At 41.5% G+C, this 20,267-nt stretch overlaps 2 protein-coding genes across 10 annotated transcripts in view; both read right to left on the bottom strand.

The window, feature by feature from the left end:
• Positions 1-11: 11 nt before the first annotated feature.
• On the bottom strand, positions 12-13,683 carry cdkl1 (cyclin dependent kinase like 1 (CDC2 related kinase)). Of its 2 annotated transcripts, none has more exons than XM_072678249.1 (10): positions 13,426-13,683; positions 12,186-12,423; positions 9,318-9,439; positions 6,157-6,229; positions 5,556-5,646; positions 4,749-4,949; positions 4,489-4,571; positions 3,361-3,417; positions 3,093-3,254; positions 12-1,272 (listed from the first exon to the last, which is right to left on the bottom strand). In XM_072678249.1, exons 2-10 carry the CDS (start codon positions 12,351-12,353, stop codon positions 1,171-1,173), a joined length of 1,059 nt encoding a protein of 352 aa, XP_072534350.1. In that variant the 5' UTR covers positions 12,354-12,423; positions 13,426-13,683; the 3' UTR covers positions 12-1,170. The 2 variants fall into 2 exon arrangements, with proteins under 2 accessions (XP_072534350.1, XP_072534351.1); XM_072678250.1 differs by lacking the exon at positions 13,426-13,683 and adding an exon at positions 12,515-12,525.
• Positions 13,684-15,357: 1,674 nt separating this feature from the next.
• map4k5 (mitogen-activated protein kinase kinase kinase kinase 5) overlaps positions 15,358-20,267 on the bottom strand; it is a 35,545-nt gene continuing 30,635 nt past the window's right edge. For all 8 annotated transcript variants that reach the window (XM_072678240.1, XM_072678243.1, XM_072678242.1 and 5 more), the window contains 4 exons: positions 20,108-20,200; positions 19,941-20,011; positions 17,999-18,054; positions 15,358-16,420 (listed from right to left, as the gene is read on the bottom strand). In XM_072678240.1, coding sequence (XP_072534341.1) covers positions 16,333-16,420; positions 17,999-18,054; positions 19,941-20,011; positions 20,108-20,200 — 308 coding nt within the window. In that variant the 3' untranslated portion in view covers positions 15,358-16,332. The remainder of the gene's footprint in view (positions 16,421-17,998; positions 18,055-19,940; positions 20,012-20,107; positions 20,201-20,267) is intronic.

The raw sequence follows: 20,267 nt of genomic DNA, 5'->3' as shown, positions 1-20,267 counted from the left end.
ATACACACTAGCACTGCTGAAAGATCTTTATTACGAGATCTATAACGTCATGTTTCCCTCCTTACTCCTCCACTGTCTCTAAAAAAAAGCCCTTTGAAAAATATCAAACGAGGCTACTTACACACAGAAGGCAAGAAGGTGAGTTAAAGGATTGTGGGGCTGGGGGCGTTTGGCATTTGGGTGCAAGTCAATGTCTAGAAAATCTTATAAAAGTATCTTGTCAAATTCACCTGTAGTTCATGCCAAAATCAACATGTTAGGAAATAGAATTTAGAATAAAAATGCTATGAGGGCTAAACACTTCCATGCTCCCACACAAGAGTTTAAACAAAACACAGAGAGGAGTGACGGTATGCGTACAAAATCAACACAAATAAAAGAGGAATCAGTCCTGCAGTTGTCTTTTTAACATATTCATGTGAAAAAATAGGACACCCCATGAAAAGACCCTTTTTTCAATATCTGAACAAAAACTGCATTTCTATCAATTATATTTTATAATGTATTTAAAAAAATAAATCTGCCATGTGTCTATATGTTTAGTTCTATTACCTCCAGCTCTCAATATCAAATGAAGATCAAACGTCCATATGTGGAAATCTGTAAAAAAAATAAAAAAATAAAATAAAATAAAATAAAAAAGGGGGTGTCCTATTTTTTCACATGACTAAAACTAATCTAATGGCATACAGCTCTGTTAGTCTCACACTAAACAGTGTCAGTGTTACACTTTTACTTTATTTACAACTCTCTCTTGCAGCACTTTGGCAATCAGAAAGGCAGTGTTGCACTCAGATCAGTGTATCTACATGCAGAGCCAGGCTCCTTGTCTATCACACACACACAGACACAGTCTAACCACGCACAGTCTTATGCAGTCCTCAGCAGCACAGACTGACAGTCTAACTGTAGTTCAGTAGTGGAGAATCCTCGTTCTGCAGTCAGTTTTCCCTCCCACGCCACACACACACACACCTGCTGTTATACAGGGAGACCCTGAGTGAGGTGCATGACTAAGCCTCCTCAGGGGCTTCGCTCTCTGAGCAAGGGCAGGCCAGGACAGGTGATGTTCAGCATGTGTGTGTTTTTGTTTCTGAGGCTGCACCACAATAACGCCACAAGTGTAAAAGAGGATTTATAGGGCCGGACTGGAGAATGTGTGTCTGAGTGTTAGATGTTTGGAAAATGGTAGTTGAATTTGCGCAGGTTGTTGTAGTATTTCCTGTTGTCCACAGCTGGGAAGATACTGCTGCTGGTCAGCTGAGGTAAGTACTGTGGAAAGAAAAAAGAAGCGTCAGATCATTTATAACAAAATACCTAAAGTACAGTTGTGCAGAACACTAAAACATAGTGAGGGTTAAATACTGAATGAACTGTCCTTAATTTAAACCACCCTTGCTGTTACTGGTTGTCGGTTTTCTTGGAGTAATTCTTATGTTAGTATATTTTACTAAATAGATGCCTATCTATCTATCTAGTCTGCTATATTAAGTGTTCTGAAATTCTTACAGCAGTTTATACTCAGGCTTCATTTTAGTTTCTGGGGATCCTAATACTCATTGTATACCTGTTTGTGTTTTCTGATTTGTCAAAAGCTTGCTACATTCAAAACTGTATAGAATGTCATTTTTATTTAGATATCTTAGTTCACTTTTCTTGTTAATTCAGGTTACATTCAATAGTGCATTTAAGTAAACAAAGGGGCTCAGTAAGACTGAGATAAATAACTGATCAGCACAGTGATTTATCAGTCTACTTATGCTTTAGTAGAGCTCAGTAAGACTGAGATAAATAACTGATCAGCACAGTGATTTATCAGTCTACTTATGCTTTAGTAGAGCTCAGTAAGACTGAGATAAATAACTGATCAGCACAGTGATTTATCAGTCTACTCATGCTTTAGCTGAGTTCAGTAACACTAGGATAAATAACTGATCAGCACAGTGATTTATCAGTCTACTCATGCTTTAGTAGAGCTCAGCAACACTGAGATAAATAACTGATCAGCACAGTGATTTATCAGTCTACTCATGCTTTAGTAGAGCTCAGTAACACTGAGATAAATAACTGATCAGCACATTGATTTATCAGTCTACTCATGCTTTAGTAGAGTTCAGTAACTGAGATAAATAACTGATCAGCACAGTGATTTATCAGTCTACTCATGCTTTAGTAAAGCTCAGTAACACTGAGATAAATAACTGATCAGCACAGTGATTTATCAGTCTACTCAGGCTTTAGTAGAGCTCAGTAACACTGAGATAAATAACTGATCAGCACAGTGATTTATCAGTCTACTCATGCTTTAGTAGAGTTCAGTAACTGAGATAAATAACTGATCAGCACAGTGATTTATCAGTCTACTCGTGCTTTAGTAAAGCTCAGTAACACTGAGATAAATAACTGATCAGCACAGTGATTTATCAGTCTACTCATGCTTTAGTAGAGTTCAGTAACTGAGATAAATAACTGATCAGCACAGTGATTTATCAGTCTACTCATGCTTTAGTAGAGTTCAGTAACTGAGATAAATAACTGATCAGCACAGTGATTTATCAGTCTACTCGTGCTTTAGTAAAGCTCAGTAACACTGAGATAAATAACTGATCAGCACAGTGATTTATCAGTCTACTCATGCTTTAGCAGAGCTAAGTAACACACGAGTAAGCCGAATGATATGATTTGATCTCATTCAGATGTACTTTATACTGATGCCCAGTGGACAACTGGGATGCTAGAGTAACAGAAACACTGTGGTGTGCCTCCAGTGTTGCTATAGAATGTGAATTATTCTTTATTTCAACTAAGGGGAGAGAACTACACAGGTCGCCAGGTCTGTTTTAACCTGGTGCATCACAGACCTTAACATCTCAAACTAGTTTTAAATCTTATGACCTATCCTCCAGGTATGAAGTATAAATTATTCACACATATGTATTTTATTATATATATATTATAACTTACATATTTTAGAGTGAAGATTTAAAGCATGCACTGTTTCACTCCACACAGATTAGCATATACTGTAAACAAAATCACAGATGAATGCACCCCTCCCTACTCCTGCTAGTGTGGTTGGTGTGGTGACTTACCCCTGGGGGAAGGTGTTTACGAGGTTGACGTTGTGCTCGCCTCCTCGCTCGCTCCAGCTCCCGCGTGGCACTCTCCGTCTCCTCCCTCTGACTGTCAAAGTAAGGGTGCTCCAACAACTGCTCACACGTTAACCTCTCAGCAGGGTCCATACACAGACAGCCCTGAGAGAGAGACAAGGACGAGAGGGGATCGGTCCTGATTATTCAACATAGTCCATCTATAAAGTACTTCAGTTTAGGTAAAGTCACCCTGACCTCTATAGCTCACCTTCATCAGACTCAGAGCTTGGTAGGAGATGTTTGGATACTTCTGCTCTAAAGGCTCCTGCGTTCAGAAACACACAAACAAACAAACAAACACACACACACACACACACATATATATTAAGCAACAAATAGAGTTTATATCACTATAGCTCTTGTCTTTTTTTCTTTCCTTTTTCCACACACACACACACACACACACACCCACACACACAAGGGATTATGAGGTAATGTCCCCTCACACGTTGAGTATTTTCTCATGGGCCACACGTAAAGCCATGTCTTGACTGAATGGAAATATATGCGTATTTGTGTTTCTGTGTGTGCATGTATATTTGTGCAGGGACCAAATGTCCCCAGTATGATGGACAACATGAGGGTTATTCCAAAACAACACTCATAAAGCCTATCATTCATACCTACATCAATATCCATACGTTTTTAATACTGTGATTTAAGACGATTACAGTATACGCAAATGAGTCAATGCACTGATTGGCTGCCCTGTACTGTGCCTGTCTTTAAAAAGCAGTCCAGTCAAGAACACTCCTTATAACTCCAGTGTGAGTGGGTGGAGCTAAACTGGTGTAGGCTGGATAGGCAATTGAGCTTTAGGTTCCACATCTGGAATGTGAGTAGTTAATAGTGTTGGGTTATTTAGCATTATACAGTCTACAAAGACAGAAATATGGAGCTGTATGGGTGTGTGTGTTACTACCTCGACACAAGTTTAGGGTCTTTGTGCTACCACTAGCAGCTCTACCAGAATCTTCTTAGCCACAGGTCAGCATGTCGCAGTTGGTCGAGAGAAAATCCCTGAGAAACGCTTTCGTGGTTTTTGAAGTCTCTTTTCAGTGCCAGGAATAATAGGGCCAGAATAATAATGCAGCGCTGCTAGTGGCTGCAGACAGATCAAACACCCCTGAGGAGAGCGTGTTGTTTTCCATGGCACCAGATTTAGCTCACATAATTACCTCAACCTCAGCTGCTATAGAGGTCCTCCCTGCTATTTATGTGAACTCCGTCAGGTATATGATGGATACATGGCAGCCCTAGTCAGCCTGTTAATTGCGTATAGGGCATTTCAAGCCAGGATGTAACTTGACTTATCTGGAGGCTCTAATACACTCACCATTTCTTGAGGTTCAGGGACACACACTCCACTGAAAAACTGGTTACTGCTGAAGACCTGCTGATGCCTTGGGATCAAATCACCTGCAAACACAACAGTAACAGTAGACATGTTTTACACGTTTCCATCTTCTTATTGTCTCTTATTGACTGAATGGATTTTCATTGCTTTTGAGTCTGGTAAATCTGTAGGACAGCACAGTTTTCTTTACTTTTTTTTATGTGCATTGAAAACAAGCTGGATGTGGCTAAATCTCTCACCCAACGTTTTCCTGATGAGATACAGCTGGTCTACGTCAGATTTGCCAGGCCACAGGGGGGCACCAGAAAGGAGCTCAGCAAACACACAGCCCACTGCCCACACGTCCACTGGAGGGCCATACTGAGTGTCCCCCACCAACAACTCCGGAGCCCGGTACCACCGAGTAGCCACATAGTCTGTATAATAGTCACATGGCCCCGCTACACACACAGGGATGGAAACAGTGCATTGTTAAGGAAATGTGTCCCAGTTTTCTTTAGCGTGTGATTGTTTATATAAGTAAGGTATAGCAGTGTATACACTACACTTCTATATTATGTGGATTTAGTGTATATACTGCTATTTCTTTTTAAAATATTTCACATTATATATCATCTCTCTCTCTCTCTCTCTCTCTCTACACACACACTTCTTTTTAGGTTATTTGACATGTATATTTTATAATGTTATTATATGTTATTAAAATAAATAAACACACAGTTGTCTAAGCGTTCAACTAAAGTTTTTGTCAGTACTTTTAAAATACAAACAGTAAGTTTTTAGGGCTGTAAGAAATATTGATATATCAAAGTATCGTGTTCTATTGTTTTTATTATTATGATTTCTTAAATTATTTTGTTTGTCAAATTTTCCCTTTTTCTCCCAAGTTAGTAGTGTCAATTGACCCACCCATTCATAACTCCCCCTTGCACTGGCAATGCTGCCGACAGTAAAAGGGTAGAGACTAAAACAGTGGTTACCGGTTTTGTAGAAGGACTTAATTTGTGTGTGTGTGTGTGTGTGTGTGTGTGTGTGGGTGCACATACTAAGGATCCTAGCGAAGCCAAAGTCACAGAGTTTGATGACTTGGTGTTTGGTGATGAGTATATTCTCTGGCTTCACATCTCTGTGGATACACTAAACACACACACACACAAACAAAAACACACAGGAGTTAAATTAAAAATTGATCATTGTCTATGGTTTCAGACACACTTTCAAACACCTACATGTGCTTTGTGTTTGGCATGGCTGCACAAAGGCTTAGTATGCTGATGTAATGCTGCTGATGGAGTCGGATGTGGCCTGGTGTGTATGTGTGTGTGTGTGTGTCAGGCTCTTGAGGAAACATGGGGCCGATATCCAATCTGGGAGCTGCATTTACCCACTTTTACAGCAGCTTTAAATTCACTCTCACCATTTAGATTCACATCAGAAACCTGACCTCACACACATCAACTACACACTCTCTCTCTCTCTCGCTCGCTCACAAACACACATACGTATGCACACATTCAATCTTCCAAAGGTACCCAAAGATACTCACATTTACTCTCCCCATAGAGAATCATCTTTAACTGGTGTTGCTCAAGATATAACAGTCAAACACACACACACACACACACACAAGATGGTGTTAAATCTTACATTTTGTTTATGGCAGAAGTTCACGGCTTGGAGAGTTTGCCAGGTGATGCTTTTGACCAGGTGCTCTGGAACTCTGCAGAAACAAAAACAAACACTGCAAAACCAGCTCAACAGAAGTCATAGGCCAAATTCATTTATGTGATGTTCACACACACATCTGGACACCACTGCAACTGAGGACTCCGAAACCGAGCCTATGGAGTTGTGAAATATAGCTGGGGCAAAGTATTATATCCTTCTCCCACACAATCCCATAAAAACAAGCAAATTATTTAATTATTTAAAGCTGTGTCACTTAAAGTGGCTGAATACAATTACACAAACAGTCGGACATGTAGTGTAGATTTTCTTTACTGTAAAATATATCTCATTATATTTATTTTCCGTATGGGACCCCATCCTCTGGGTCTGCTATATCCCTGCATCATCATTCCAAAGAACACAGCTCCACAGCTCCACAGCTCCACAGCTCAATGTTCCTCTAGCCCACACCCGGCATTAGGCATGGCGTCATCTACTCCAGAGATACCTATTCTATTGGCAGTACTTCTCCACAGGGACAAGACTGTTGGACAAGCTGTGTGTGTGTGCATTTGCATATCTGTGTCAGCAATGGTTGCAACTTAAAGTAGCTGAATACAATCATTAGTAAGAGTGTCCACAAGTATTTGGACACATAGTGTATATTTTCATGCCTGAAGCGGCAGGCAGCCATCACTGCAGCACCCAGGGAGCAGCGCAGGTCAAAGGCCTTGCTCAAGGGCACAAAAGTGGCAGCTTGCCAAGCTTGGCTATCAAACCCACAACCCTGCCTGAAATTATACTGAATTTTAAAGCTATGCCTTCCGACAAAGCTTTCTACTACATGTTGTATGATGTAGTTTAGGAGAATGTAGTTCCACTGCTCCACAGCCCAGTGCTGGGGGGTTTTATTCTAGCTGATGTGTGGCATTGGTCATGGTGGCCTATGGTCAAGGCAGCCTGTTCTTTTGGCAATGCGTCTAATGCTTCTGAATTGAAATAACGCTAGTCTAAGAAAGCTCTCCAACACTTTAAAAATAGGCCAGTCCACTGCCCGGCTGACCCCGCCCCTGTGCTAAAGGTTCTCATGTGCCTTTTCTTCCTTTTATTTCTGTGCTCCAGCGCTAATGTGTGTGAGTGTGTGTGAGAGATATAATGTAAAAGCGCTATTGTGAGCGGATCTATGTGTGTGTATAAGAGAAAGAGATAGAACGCTCGCTATTGATGCCACTGGATGTGTGTGCGTGTGTTTTGTTGACTCTGGGTTCAAAGATCTGCTCTGTGACAGAGTGAGCTAAATCTAGCCATCAACACTGCGCCCTCTTTCCCTTCCCTTCCTCCTCCTTTTCCTCCATCTCCTCCTCTGCCCCTCCTCTTCTGTGTTTCAAGACAGCTCCAGCATAGGGGTAAATAAGCTCATGTTTCATTTGTTTGGCATGCAATAAATATGCTAAGAGACTTATTGAGTGAAACAGGCCTTTCTTTCAGAGGTGTACAATGGCTGTGTTTCTGTCCAGCCATTAATAATCTCAGCCAATGGAACTAAATGTCCGTTCCAAAAGTAAGTTCAGAGAAGCCTCATAAATCTGTCGTTGTGGAAATATGTGCAGAGTGTCCTTGAATGTTGTTACACTGCCCCAGAGTGTTTCTTGGTTTGGATGCACAGTCCTAGGAAAAGTTTTTGAAGAACCTGGAATTTGTGGAGCTTCTTTAAACTCTGAAAAGATCCTTCAGGCTTGATCTGACCTGATTTACTCTTCACATGAACCTACAGTAAAAGGAAGTGTTTCCTGTCCCATATATACAGTCACAATACACTGAGTCAGGCTACATATTTTGGAGATACATGTTTTTGGGGCAGCAAAATTATTTTTTCTCCCATTTTGCTGACGTGATCCATTCCCAGCTTGCCACCAATGTCAACAGATGTTGATACCTGGTTAAATGTAGGTTGTGACATTGAGTGATCTAAAATTCAATGTCAGGACAATGCCTTTATGCCAGTGTTCAACATCTGTTTGGCATAAAGTAGTGACGGCAGCTGGCGTTCATTTCTTGTTGATTTCAAGTCATGATGTTAAACGGACAAAATCCAACGTCTTCCAAACGCCACATACCAACATCATGTTGACATAAGATAAGAATGTGCATTTGTGAGGAAGTTTTCAGAATGTTGACGTCCACACAACATGAAATCCTAACATTGTTAGATGGTGTTACCCTATGTGTACAAAAGTATTGGGACACCTGCTGAGTATATTGTTTGTTCTGAAATCAAGAGTATATTTCTACTAGACTTCGAAACAGCATTGCTGAAGGATTTGATTGTATTCAGTGACAAGAACGCTAGTGACTCAACTCCATGCTCCACAGTTCAATACTGGGGGGGGGGGGGGGGGGGGTGCTTTATACGTCAGCCATTAGGCATGGTGCTAATTCGTGTTTATCTGCTTCCTATTCTTTTGGCAGTTCTTCTCTACAGGGACTAGACAAGCGTGTGTGTGTGTGTGTGTGTGTGTGTGTGTGTGTGTTTGTGCATTTACACATTTGTGCTAGCAATGGTTGCAACCTAAAGTAGCTAAATGCATTCATTAGAAGGGGTGTCCATTCATTAGAAGGGGTGTCCACTACATGTCCAAATACTTGGACATATAGTGCATGCTGCTGGTTATTATTGACAAATATGTCAATCAGTACAATTCGACATACAATTTCCAACACAGTCACATTGATGTCCAGAACAGAAAAGCTGCAACACTGGAGGCCACACAGGGCTGCATCAGCTGTAGATTTAAGCAGTAGAGAAGATGTGCCCAGGAGAAAAAGAGGCTTGTCAGATTAACAGTGTCTGGACACTCTGATTACCTTTGATAAACAAGCGAACAGGAAGTCATTTATCAGCATCCTTTAAGCATGGATGTGGTGTAAATGCACTGGAGACTGAAGTTAGTGCTTTGTCTGGGTTGTTTTTATGAGCCCTCCGCATTCAGCTACATTCAGCTATTTGGATGCGGTCAGCCAGCAAAGCATTCTGGGAACACATTGCTGTAAACATTCCACAACAAGCACGTCTGGCCACCACAGCAACAGGGAAACAATATGTCAGTTTGTGCAGTAAAAAAGGGGAAAGGACCACTCACCCTCTGGGGTATCGATCCAGCTCGTTTAAGACGGTGTGGTCGCAGTATTCAAACACCAGGTGCAGCTTCCTCTTCCTCCGGAACACCTCTATCAAGTTCACCAGGTTACAGTGCTTCAGTTGCTGTTGATGCATACACACACACACACTTGTCTGTGAAATATGCTTTTTACTTTTGCAACGTATATGTGGTCAAAGAGGAATGTTTGCATGTGTGTGTGTGTGGACAGAGGCAAGCTGCTGCATGTCTTTTCTGACAGGCATCGTAAAATCAGAGAGGCCACACACAACATCTCCAATGGCAACAGGTCACCATCCACCGCCCTGTTTAAAGGAGCCTCCACTTTACGATTCTAACATTAAACAGTTAAACCAGCACACACACACACACACACACACAAACACACACTGCACAGAGGCCAAGCACACTACAAACTAGTATCCACGTATCTAGGAGACAGCTCATATATCTGTCATATCTAAGACTGTAAAACCGTGGAGCATGTGAACCTAAACACTGTGTGATTGTATCCGAAAGATTTGAGCTCTCTCGTTTCCCCTGATGCCGAAACACTGTGGTTTAAAGAGCTAATTTACTGGAATACCAGCATATATCATCATAATCATAATAAAAGAGTGTGTGTAGTTTGGGAGTGTATTCTTCGCTCTGCAGTCCACATGAGGAAACTAAGCTGCAAAAATAACCCCCCTTTTGAAATCAGTGTTTTTGTGATGTCATAAAAACACAGTATTTACATATACCCACCTGTTCTCCCTACAGCAAATTCTCTACAGCCTTGTCCATTTACACTAAAATTACAGTAAGCTTTTTGAATAAAGCACAGTACCATTTTAAAGGTGCAGTAACAGGGGGGGGTATTCATGCTACACCGATAAGAGTTCTTGGGCAAGACTCCTAAACGTACCTGTACATTACGTAGCATTTTTACCTTAAAACAGCTTCGAAGTACCGTTGATTCTTCAATGTAATCAGGGGCACTGGATTCCACAACTCACTAACAATTCTGCTAAAATACTCAATTAATACATTTTTAGGGCCCGTCAGTCACAGGCCCTTAGAATCTTCCTAACTCCTACCACCAAATGCACGTGTAAAGTGTGCCCTTTAGTGGGGGCTCAAAGCATAAATTACATTACCCGCCTGTAGGGGGAGCCCAGGAGCAAGAAATACCAATTCTCTATAATGCTGCTTTAAATGTAAATCATTCTGGATAGGAGCATCAGCCAAATGCCATAAATGTAAACACTACTAAGTATTGCTGGTACATAAGTGAACCTCAGGAAACTGCCAGACATATTTGAGACACAGGCACAGATTTGCTTCCACACTTTGTTTTCTACATGGTTAACGTGCCACTGAACCACCAGCTTGAGAAAAGTGTCCAGAACCTGAATATTTGGATTTACCGTGTAGAACTGAACACTGACTGCAGCACAACAAGCTGAAAGCACAGCTTCACTCTTATGGAACAGGGCAGCTTAATTGGCCTCTCACACACACAAACACACCATGAGAAGTCTGTTCACGGAACCCCAGTGCGCAGGAATTACCCATCATTAAGAACCGGTCTTTGTGTGTGTGTGTGTGTGTATGTGTGTGTGTGTGTGTGTGTGCGTGCGAACACACTCTTTTCTTTATTAACGAGGCATGTTTTGTTTTGGGTACGCTCTTTACTAAGCAAGGATCCACCCCCCCACCCCCCCACACAGACACACACACACACACAAACTCAGGCAGGCACACAGAGTGAGGTCGTAAAAAGGCAGGATGAGTGTGCGTATAAAGCTCTGTGGGTCACTGGCTATTCTCTCACCCCTCAGTCATTACACTTCTACTCCCACTTAATTCTTGGCTCTGAGGTCACATTAATCACCCTATGATATTAATGCTGGGGCCTCTATACATTTCTGTTCACACACAGATGAAAACACACACATAAACTAAAACAAGGTTAACTTGTATGTAAATAAACCCCCTTTAACAGCACGTTTATTAGTCACTTATTGTAAGACTTATTACTCAGTACAGTTAATTATTCTATAACCACTTTTCAGATGATGTTGTTCTGAGACTGAGGAACTGAGGCTGATGTTTAAGGGGTTAAATGGGAGTGAACAGGGAGTGAAGAGTGATACAGACTCCCACAGCCTGTCTAATGAACATGACCTTATACTTTCAGCTTCGATGTGCAGTGTTTAAGGTCATACTTCAGTGTTTTCAGCTTAAACCCTGTCTTCTGCATCTGTAGAATACGATTTGTTTCTCTGTAGCTGCTGCTGAAGAATCTGCCCATTAGCCTTTTTCTGTGTGTGTTTGGAGTCAGGGTGTTTTCTAAGCACCTTAGGTTGAAAAATGCCAATGCACTTGTTTAACCAGAGGTGTTAAAAGGGGGATTCAACCAAATCTTTACATTTTCTGCATGTTTATATGGTTGATATGTAAACACAGTCTTTCAGGGGTGGTTTGGTGTTTTGGTTCTAGAGAAATTCATCAAGTCAGAGTTGTTGGCATCCAAAGCCTCTAAAAGCTCAGTCACATCAAGTTGTGATATGCAACCGCTGCTTATGTGTTGCCTGGTGCTAGAGACTTTATTTATTAATTTATTTATTTACAAATTTTTACTAACATATATAAAGATATCAACATCAACAAACGTCCTTTTTATGCTTTCCATTATTTTACCATCATCCACAAAACATCTAAAATGTCAGAAGCACAGAAAGTGGAGGCTCGTGGCAGTTTGGGATGGTTAATAAAATTTCTCTACAGTTAACCATCCCACACCAAACCACTCTGAACCACTCTGAACCATTAGGCTACTTTGTTCACATCTCAGCTCTCCTTTACCTTAAGCATCCGGATCTCTCTGAGCGCGATCTTCTTGATCACGGGGTCATCCTCGGACTCCACGAACTTCTTGATGGCCACGACCTGACCCGTGTCTTTGTTCCTGCACTTGAACACGACTCCGTACGACCCCTCTCCAATCTTTCCAATCTTCTCGTACTTCTCCATGGTGGAGTTGGCCAGCGCCGTCCCGGAGCGCGCGCTCGCGCGGGCACACACACACCATCCACCGATGAAGCTGAAAAACACAACATCAAGCACAGAGCGTGAGGCTGGAGCTCACCCTGCACCCTGCACCCTGCTGGGGGTAACGGACGACCTGCCCATGCCTGCTCCAGCCTCCAGCCTCCAGCCTCGTTTGGAGCTCGGATCAGCTCCGCTTTCTCTCGGGATCTTTTTCCCAGCGCGGATCTCCGAGTCTCGATCACTATCAGGCTCCTGGCCGGGTGCTGGGAACGGAAAGCGCTTCTGTGTTTCACTAAAGATCATTTAACCTCGCGTTACGTAACGCACGCGCTCCGGTCCAGCCCCCTTAAGGATCCGGGGTCCTTACACTTCTACTCTACTACTTTTAGAGTTATTTCTTCTAGAGGTTAGCTGACATCTAAAACACTGCATGTACAACCCGTCCACAACCTCAGCCAAATGTGGAATACACAGTACTGTGCAAAAGTTCAGGCACCCCTGGTATATTTGCAGGTGTTTTTTTTACGTGAAATTAAGTTAAACATCCTCTACAGAAAACACACTTCTGTACTTTGTAAAGCATAATAATTATAATAATGGATTATTATTATTATTATTATTATTATTTTTATATAATTATATATAGTAAGATATTGCAAATAATAAGCATTAATAAATAAATAAATACAACAATATAAAAATGTAAATGTGTGTGTGTGCAAAAGGGCAAAAAATAAATAGTAATTGTGTCTAAAATGTGCAGGAAAAGACCGTATTAAGGAAGGATTACTGATTTGCTCCTTTAGTTTCGCTTAGAAAATCAACACAACTCGACGAGGGGTGTCCAAACTTTTGCATAGGCTGTATAAATCCACCTCATATCTTCAAAACGGCAACTTCTTACCTTTTAATGGACGTCAATGTAAAAAATGCTGTACACATAAGTCATTTTGGAGCATTTCTCTCGGTCCATTCATCATGACACTTTGACATGTAAAGAACAACCGTATTCAGACTGGAGAGTGAAGGACAGCAAAGGGTAAAATGACCCTACCTGAAAAGGTCTGGTAGGTCCCACGAATGGAAGAAAAAGTTCCTCGTCGATTCTCGTTCAAGATTCACGGAGCTGAGTGGAAGGAGGCAGCGCTGACTCCTACATGTGAGCAGAGCCCGAGCGTGTCGTGTGGAGAGTGATGGCGATCTACCTGCTGCGGACCGAGCTCAGAGCTGCTGTTATGAGCGAGAGCTGTGAAGGAGAGCTGTGTGTGTGTGTGTTGGACGCGGCGAGAGTTTGGGAAGGTGTGGGAGTGGATCAAGAGTTTCGCATGAAGAAGGAGAATTTGCAGGCGCTTGGATCTCGGTCCGCATTTTCTCCACCCATATTCCAACAAAACCCCGCCCTCCTGCGCCGGAATTGGTTAACAGTCGATTACCTGCCAATCACAGCGGCCGACGCGGGACCCGAACAAGCCAATCACAGCGCAGGACACGGTATATAGCGGACTATAGATGGAGGGGAGAAACCCACGCTCTCGGTTTCTATAGAAACCCGAGGTTGGGCTCCACCCACTCGTGCTTTACAATCTGCACAGCAACACGCTCGCGCTCGAGATGCGCGTCTGAAACCTCGCTGTTAATGAAGCGACAAAGAGAAGTGGATCACAAACTATAGGAGACCGAGCCTAAAGAATATTTAACCACCTAAAAACCGGTGCATTTGAAAGGAAAATGCCCTTAGCAAGCCTATTTGCATTTTTATAATGTAAAAAACAAACAAACAAAAAAACAAAACAAAACAAAACAAAAAAACCCTTTAAGATGACTACATTATCATTAGATAAACACATCGTCTGTGTCTGGTGCTGCAAAATATGTGGAGGATATTTACAAATAAAAACAACAAATATAAATATACTCCACATATTTTGCAGCACCAGACACAGACAATGTGTTTATCTAATTATAATCTAGTCATCTTAAAGTGGTCCCTAGGGTTTTTTGTTTTGTTTATATATATATATATATATATATATATAAATAAACAAAACAAAAAAATATATAAAATTATACACACACACACACACACACACACATATATATATATATATATATATATATATACATACACACACCCACACAGGATGTAGATTTCCTCTTATTTTAAAAGCTACACAAATAATATTATGGATGATGTGTTATTCAGTGAACTTAAAAAAAAGGTTTAACATAAATACTGCAGTTCTACCGTTATTGAATCACCATATGCAAGCATGTTTTCTAGCCGCTAGTTGAGATATCTTTGGGTCATCTTGCATGCACAGCAGAAATGTTCTATTTAGGTAATGGGTTGCAAGGTTGTGAGTGCCTTTCAAAGGCTTTCTTCTGAATGGTAGCTTTCGAGGTACACTTTGAATCATTACCCTGTTGTAGAAACACAATTTGCTCATATTTGATCAAACCCATTCTTCCAGCATCACTGGCAGTAGCACAAACCCAAAGCATTACAGACCTAGTAAAGCATCTAAAAAGGCTGAACAGTTGGCAATGTTTTCTTTTCATGACATTTTGAGTTTCTTCAGTCCACAGCACTTGTTTTGAAAACTCACCCAGCTTTCCCAGATGTTCTATAGCATAGTTTAACTTGCAAAAGTTACATGAAATGTTTACAATGTTTTTACTTTAAATTTAGGTGGGCTTTTTTCCCTTGTGACATGTTGAAAGATAATCACAAGAGTCTGGTCATTAGATGCAGGATTCTTTGGCAATATTCATTAGGTCATTAGTCTCTGCTGACCCCCCCCCCCCCCCCCCTCCACCCCTCAAACACTTGAACACTAGTGTTTTCCTTGCTCTAACAAAACCACTTAAACTTGGTTATTAGCTGACTGGTTGAATCAGGTATGTTAGACCAAGGGAACATGCGAGGACCACTGTACTAAAAGACAGTAATGTAACAGAGTTTTAATAAACAAAACAAAGACACTGACTTGTTAACATTTTTTTATTACAAAAACAGCATACATTAGATCTGAAGCCATGGAAATACTCCGCAAGTCATAAAAAACCTAGCATCTCCCATGTTTTGTCATTCTTAAATACAAAAATTAATGTACAAAAGTGCTTACATGGTGCAAATATTGAATAAAAGTTACAATAAAAAAGCGTAACAATTTTACATTATAAATGCATTCTAAAATGTAACCAAGCAGGAGAGTAGGAGGGACTTTATTACATAGCAGTAAAATGAGGATGTAGCCAGTCCTGCTTTGGTTAGAAAGTCAACCTGTGCTGGCGTTCTCTGGGTGCCCTTAAACAATGCGGCTACAGCTCAATAAATTACACTTAAATAGCCAATGCTCCAAAATTCCCCCTCTCTCTACTTTGATCATCCCATTCCTGGTAAATACTCCCAATAACAGATCTAACACCTAATTCCGGCCCTAGATCAGAATTAACATTGTAAAGTCCTTTTTGAACATGCATTAGTTGCATACAGAGTTAGACACACAAGAGGACCTGATTCTCTATGGGTTTAGTAAAGCACACCCATCAGTCCCCTCAAAAGGCACTTCATAGAATCACTTTTCTGCAATACTACTATTTGTGTTTAATACTCCTGCTTCTGAAGAGCCTTGCAGGCAGTTATGTTGATTTATTACATTTGCTGGAATCTGACCAATGACACTGCTGTGTTAAGCCTGATTCTAAAAACCCATTAGCCAGTAACGAAGGCAGAAAGATGCACGGCATGGGTCTGCTCTGAGAAACCATTCAGAGAGATATTATAATAAGACACGATCTGCAGCATTTCACTCACTTTGCCTTTAAACCGTCTCTTATAAGAACAGTACTGCTCACCAAGCATAAAGCCAGAGAAGAGAGTCCATCGCTAGGCAGCTCTGGATCCATAACGGCCACTGCAGGGGTGAATGAGCCGTATCAGCACATATGTAATATATGGCTAGTAACTGTTCTCATGTCCTGCCAGGATGTAAAGGTTGCTGAGAGCCATTGGATTATCAGTGGGCCTGCTCTCCAAAACCACCACCCTAAAAAAAAAGTTAAGTTATTAATGGTCAGAGTACCACAGGTGTATGGGAAAGAGAGCATCATAAGGACATGCACTGTCTGGGTAAGAATATACACAATATGGACAAAAATATTGGGACAACTACTTTTTGTATCTTCTTCTTCTTCTTCAAAAAAAGAAAAAATAGAAACAATGGGTATTTATTAAAAAAAATAATAAAATCAATAAAAATTCTGCTTATCCTGTTTTTGTTCTAGCATCTGTCTATACTGTCCAGGGAAGGCTTTCTACTAGATGTACTAGCATTGCTGTGAACACATTCAGCAAGAGCATTAATGAGGTTAGGATGTTGGACAAACACCACTCTGGATGGAGCGCCATCATTCAAGAGAACACCATGCCAATAGGTTCATGTCCATCTCCCCTATGGAGTCCTATTCTATTGTTAATACTCATCTACAGGGGCTAGACAAGCTGTGTGTGTGTGTGTGTGTGTGTGTGTGTGTGTGTGTGTGTGTGTGGTGTGTGTGTGTGTGTATTTGCACGCGTGTCAACACTGGGTGCAGGTTAAAATAACTAAATGCATTCATTAAAAGGGGTGTCCACAAACATTTGGACATACAGAGAGCGAACAGAAAAACTAATACTGAGGCACTTTCACTGAGCTTCTGGTCGTGTGAGACTGGTCGTGTCCTCAACAGAGGGAGATAGATGAGAGGGGGAGGTAGCGGGCACAGGGCATCAGATGAAATTACAGCACACACACACAGGCACACCAGCCTGGCACTGCCCATGTCACAGTGAATAAAACATGGGGTCTAGGGACAGAGTGCATATGCGCATGAAGCATGCAAGTACCAGGAGAGCCAGCCAAATCACACCTTTCAGGAAAAGAAGTGCTAACAGTATTCTGCTCTGTTGTTTGAGCTGCCTGATGTTTGTTGTGCGTTTATGTGGCTGTATAATGGGGAAAAAAGCTACGTAAGCGTGTGTTGAGATCATTTCTTTCCCGGGCAGAGGCCAAAGCCATGGGGCCCGGGGCCAGCGCACCTGTTTCACAATGGATGAGTGCAACCTACCACAGCTCTGACACATAGGGGAGAGAGAGTGTGTGTGTGGGTAACAGATACTGTCTCCTCCCATACTGTACACTCCTACGGTGACGTTATTCTTTCAGACTGGCTGGCTGTGCTTGATGGGATGAACCAATACTACCCACTCTTCCCAACTTGATGGATTTCTTTAAAACCCAATTATATCCTATCCTATCCTATGTCACTGCTCTCAATTTTTCCATATAAAAGAAGATTCTACAAGTTGACTCATCGGACTCGTCTATTTTGGCCTTAATGATGAAACTTGCACAGACCCCAGCATGGCTCCCTCACCATAGAAACAGAGGCACGGAGGGAACCCATTGATTCCCTGAAGATGCATGGAGACAAAAAGTGGAGGAGGCGGGGCCGCTAGTGTGCTCCCAGGTGATGTTGACACTCTGAGGCCCTCATCATAGGGAGTAATGAATGAATGGGTGACTGGATGAAGGAGAGACAGCTGTACACAAAGAGAAAGCAAAGCTCTTTCTGGCCAGGCTTACCTGTCTGATCCCAACAGTCGAAATACTCTGCTTGGGTCAGAAATCTCCTGTGTTACCTGAAAGCCAATAAATTGATGAATTAATGAAAAGTTTGGGATGCATGATATGGACAAAACATTATATTTACCATATTGTGAATGCGAAATATACAACAATATAAAACTTATAATAAAACGTTTAACGGGACATGGTTTAAATATTATAATTTTACATCTGTTGAATCTTGCTGCCTTAAAAGTTCTTAGTAACAAAAAAAAACAAGACATTTAAAATGAATAGAAATTCACTTCAGGAGGTGGTCAGAGACACATTTGAACCATGTTATAGCAATGTAAAAGCATCTGCCTCTCCAAGACACAGTCAACAACCAAACTCCCTCCTAGTACAACCGAAACAGTACAATAATAACTGCAGCGCAACAAGCAGATCTCCATCTGGATTTTAGTCTATCTGGTAACATATTTTAGTACCAAGTATAAATGCATGTGGCTAAAATGTCTAAGATACATTCTAGATACTACTCAGATGAATCAATGGCCAATAGAAATGCTCCTAAATGACTAGAAATGCATATTTTTGATTTACTACTGTGCTTCACATGTATTCTGCCATCCTAATCTTTCAGAACAATGCAAACAGACACCACTGCTACAATAGCAACAGCCATGTTCAGAGCACCAAGACAATATCTTAATCTGTCTCTCACACACATACACGAGCAAGCAATTACACAAGGTGACCGTGCCAGTGTAACACCTGATGGGCTTGGGCTGCAAGACAGACAAGTCCCAGGTGGCCAACTATTCTCTTTCTCCCCTACATACAGGTGCAGTCAGGCGCAGGCACTGGAATACTGAGGGTGCTGAGGTCCTTTCAGTAGCATCAGAGGAGAAAAACAGCTGAATAATTTAATCCATCGCTCTTTGAGCAGCTGCTGCTTTCTGATTGGACATCAATTTTACATCACCTCTGACATTGTCATCTCAAAACACAGAGTCCTTCATATTCACACACACACACACACACACACACACACACACACACACACACACACACACACACACACACACACACACACACAGTATTGCTTTTCATAAGAGGGGTTCACCTCATGGTGATCTTTGGTCTCTCATTGTTCTAAAGATGGTGATCAGGTAATTCATCTGATCAGGACACATGGTGTGTAGGGTGACACTTCAACAGCCCCCACCCACCTCGTTACACAAGAGCGGTTTGCCAATGCCCACCCACACAAATATCCCTGGCATTGAAATGTGACCAAGGGTTTCTTTGATGTGGAATTCGGAGGGGTTCAAGCCACAACCACACATTACAAGTTTTCTGTTGGTAACACTTTACAGAAGTGCGGGGTTTATGATGACCTGCATAATGCCAAGCTCAGACTACACGGTATTCTTGTCTTTCACAATGTTCATGGTGTCAGATTAGGCGCTCACCGTGCCATATATATGTGCTGTCTTTTGATCGGGAGCCTGGCAACACTCCATATTTGACACTGACCAAACATCGTTCATGTCTTTGTGAGAGTTTGTGCGATGCTAGAACAATGTAAGTTCAGATAAAATCGTGTCTTCGTTGGGCCTGAAGTCATGTAGTCTGACCTTGGCATAAGCCTCTCAAAACATTGCCAGTTGTTAGAGAGGCTGCGTGTGTCAAATTTAATGTCAAGCTGACATAACACCTTTGCCAAGTGATACAGATTGGTTATATGGTTATTTTGGCATGGCACAACATCCACAACACATGTACAACACATATCCTGTCCCCAACAGTGCCTATTCTATGTGCACTTATAAGTGATGCCTTGATCCTTTGTGTGTACATAGTACAGACCCCCTATTTACCCCAGCCATCTGATTCATATAATGAAACTGCCAACAAAGGAATCTTTGTGTTTATGTTGATAAGAAAGACACTATACCTCATTTGATTTGAAGCTTTTCCCTTGCATACCATGTTTCCAGAAGGCCAAAACACTGTCCTGAAGACACACTGATACACAGACACACAGCAATTACAACCACATGAACAAAAAATAAATAAATAAAACTACAAACACACAAATCCAACATCTCACAGTTCTCTTACCCACTGAGCCAATGCAAAAGTCAAAGCTGAGTTCAGAGGCAAGTTTTTTATTAGACTTCAGTTTTCCTTGCAGGTTCACTATTTTCAGATTTTCTGCAAGTACACACAGACACACACATTTAAACACAGATCTACACCACATCTCTTCCTGCAAGAATTA

The sequence above is a fragment of the Salminus brasiliensis genome, chromosome 4 (genome assembly GCF_030463535.1).
Source record: "Salminus brasiliensis chromosome 4, fSalBra1.hap2, whole genome shotgun sequence".
In the NCBI taxonomy this organism is placed as follows: domain Eukaryota; kingdom Metazoa; phylum Chordata; class Actinopteri; order Characiformes; family Bryconidae; genus Salminus; species Salminus brasiliensis.
The sequence above is the reverse complement of the archived record's forward strand: the minus strand, read 5'-3'. Positions and strand labels throughout refer to the sequence as shown.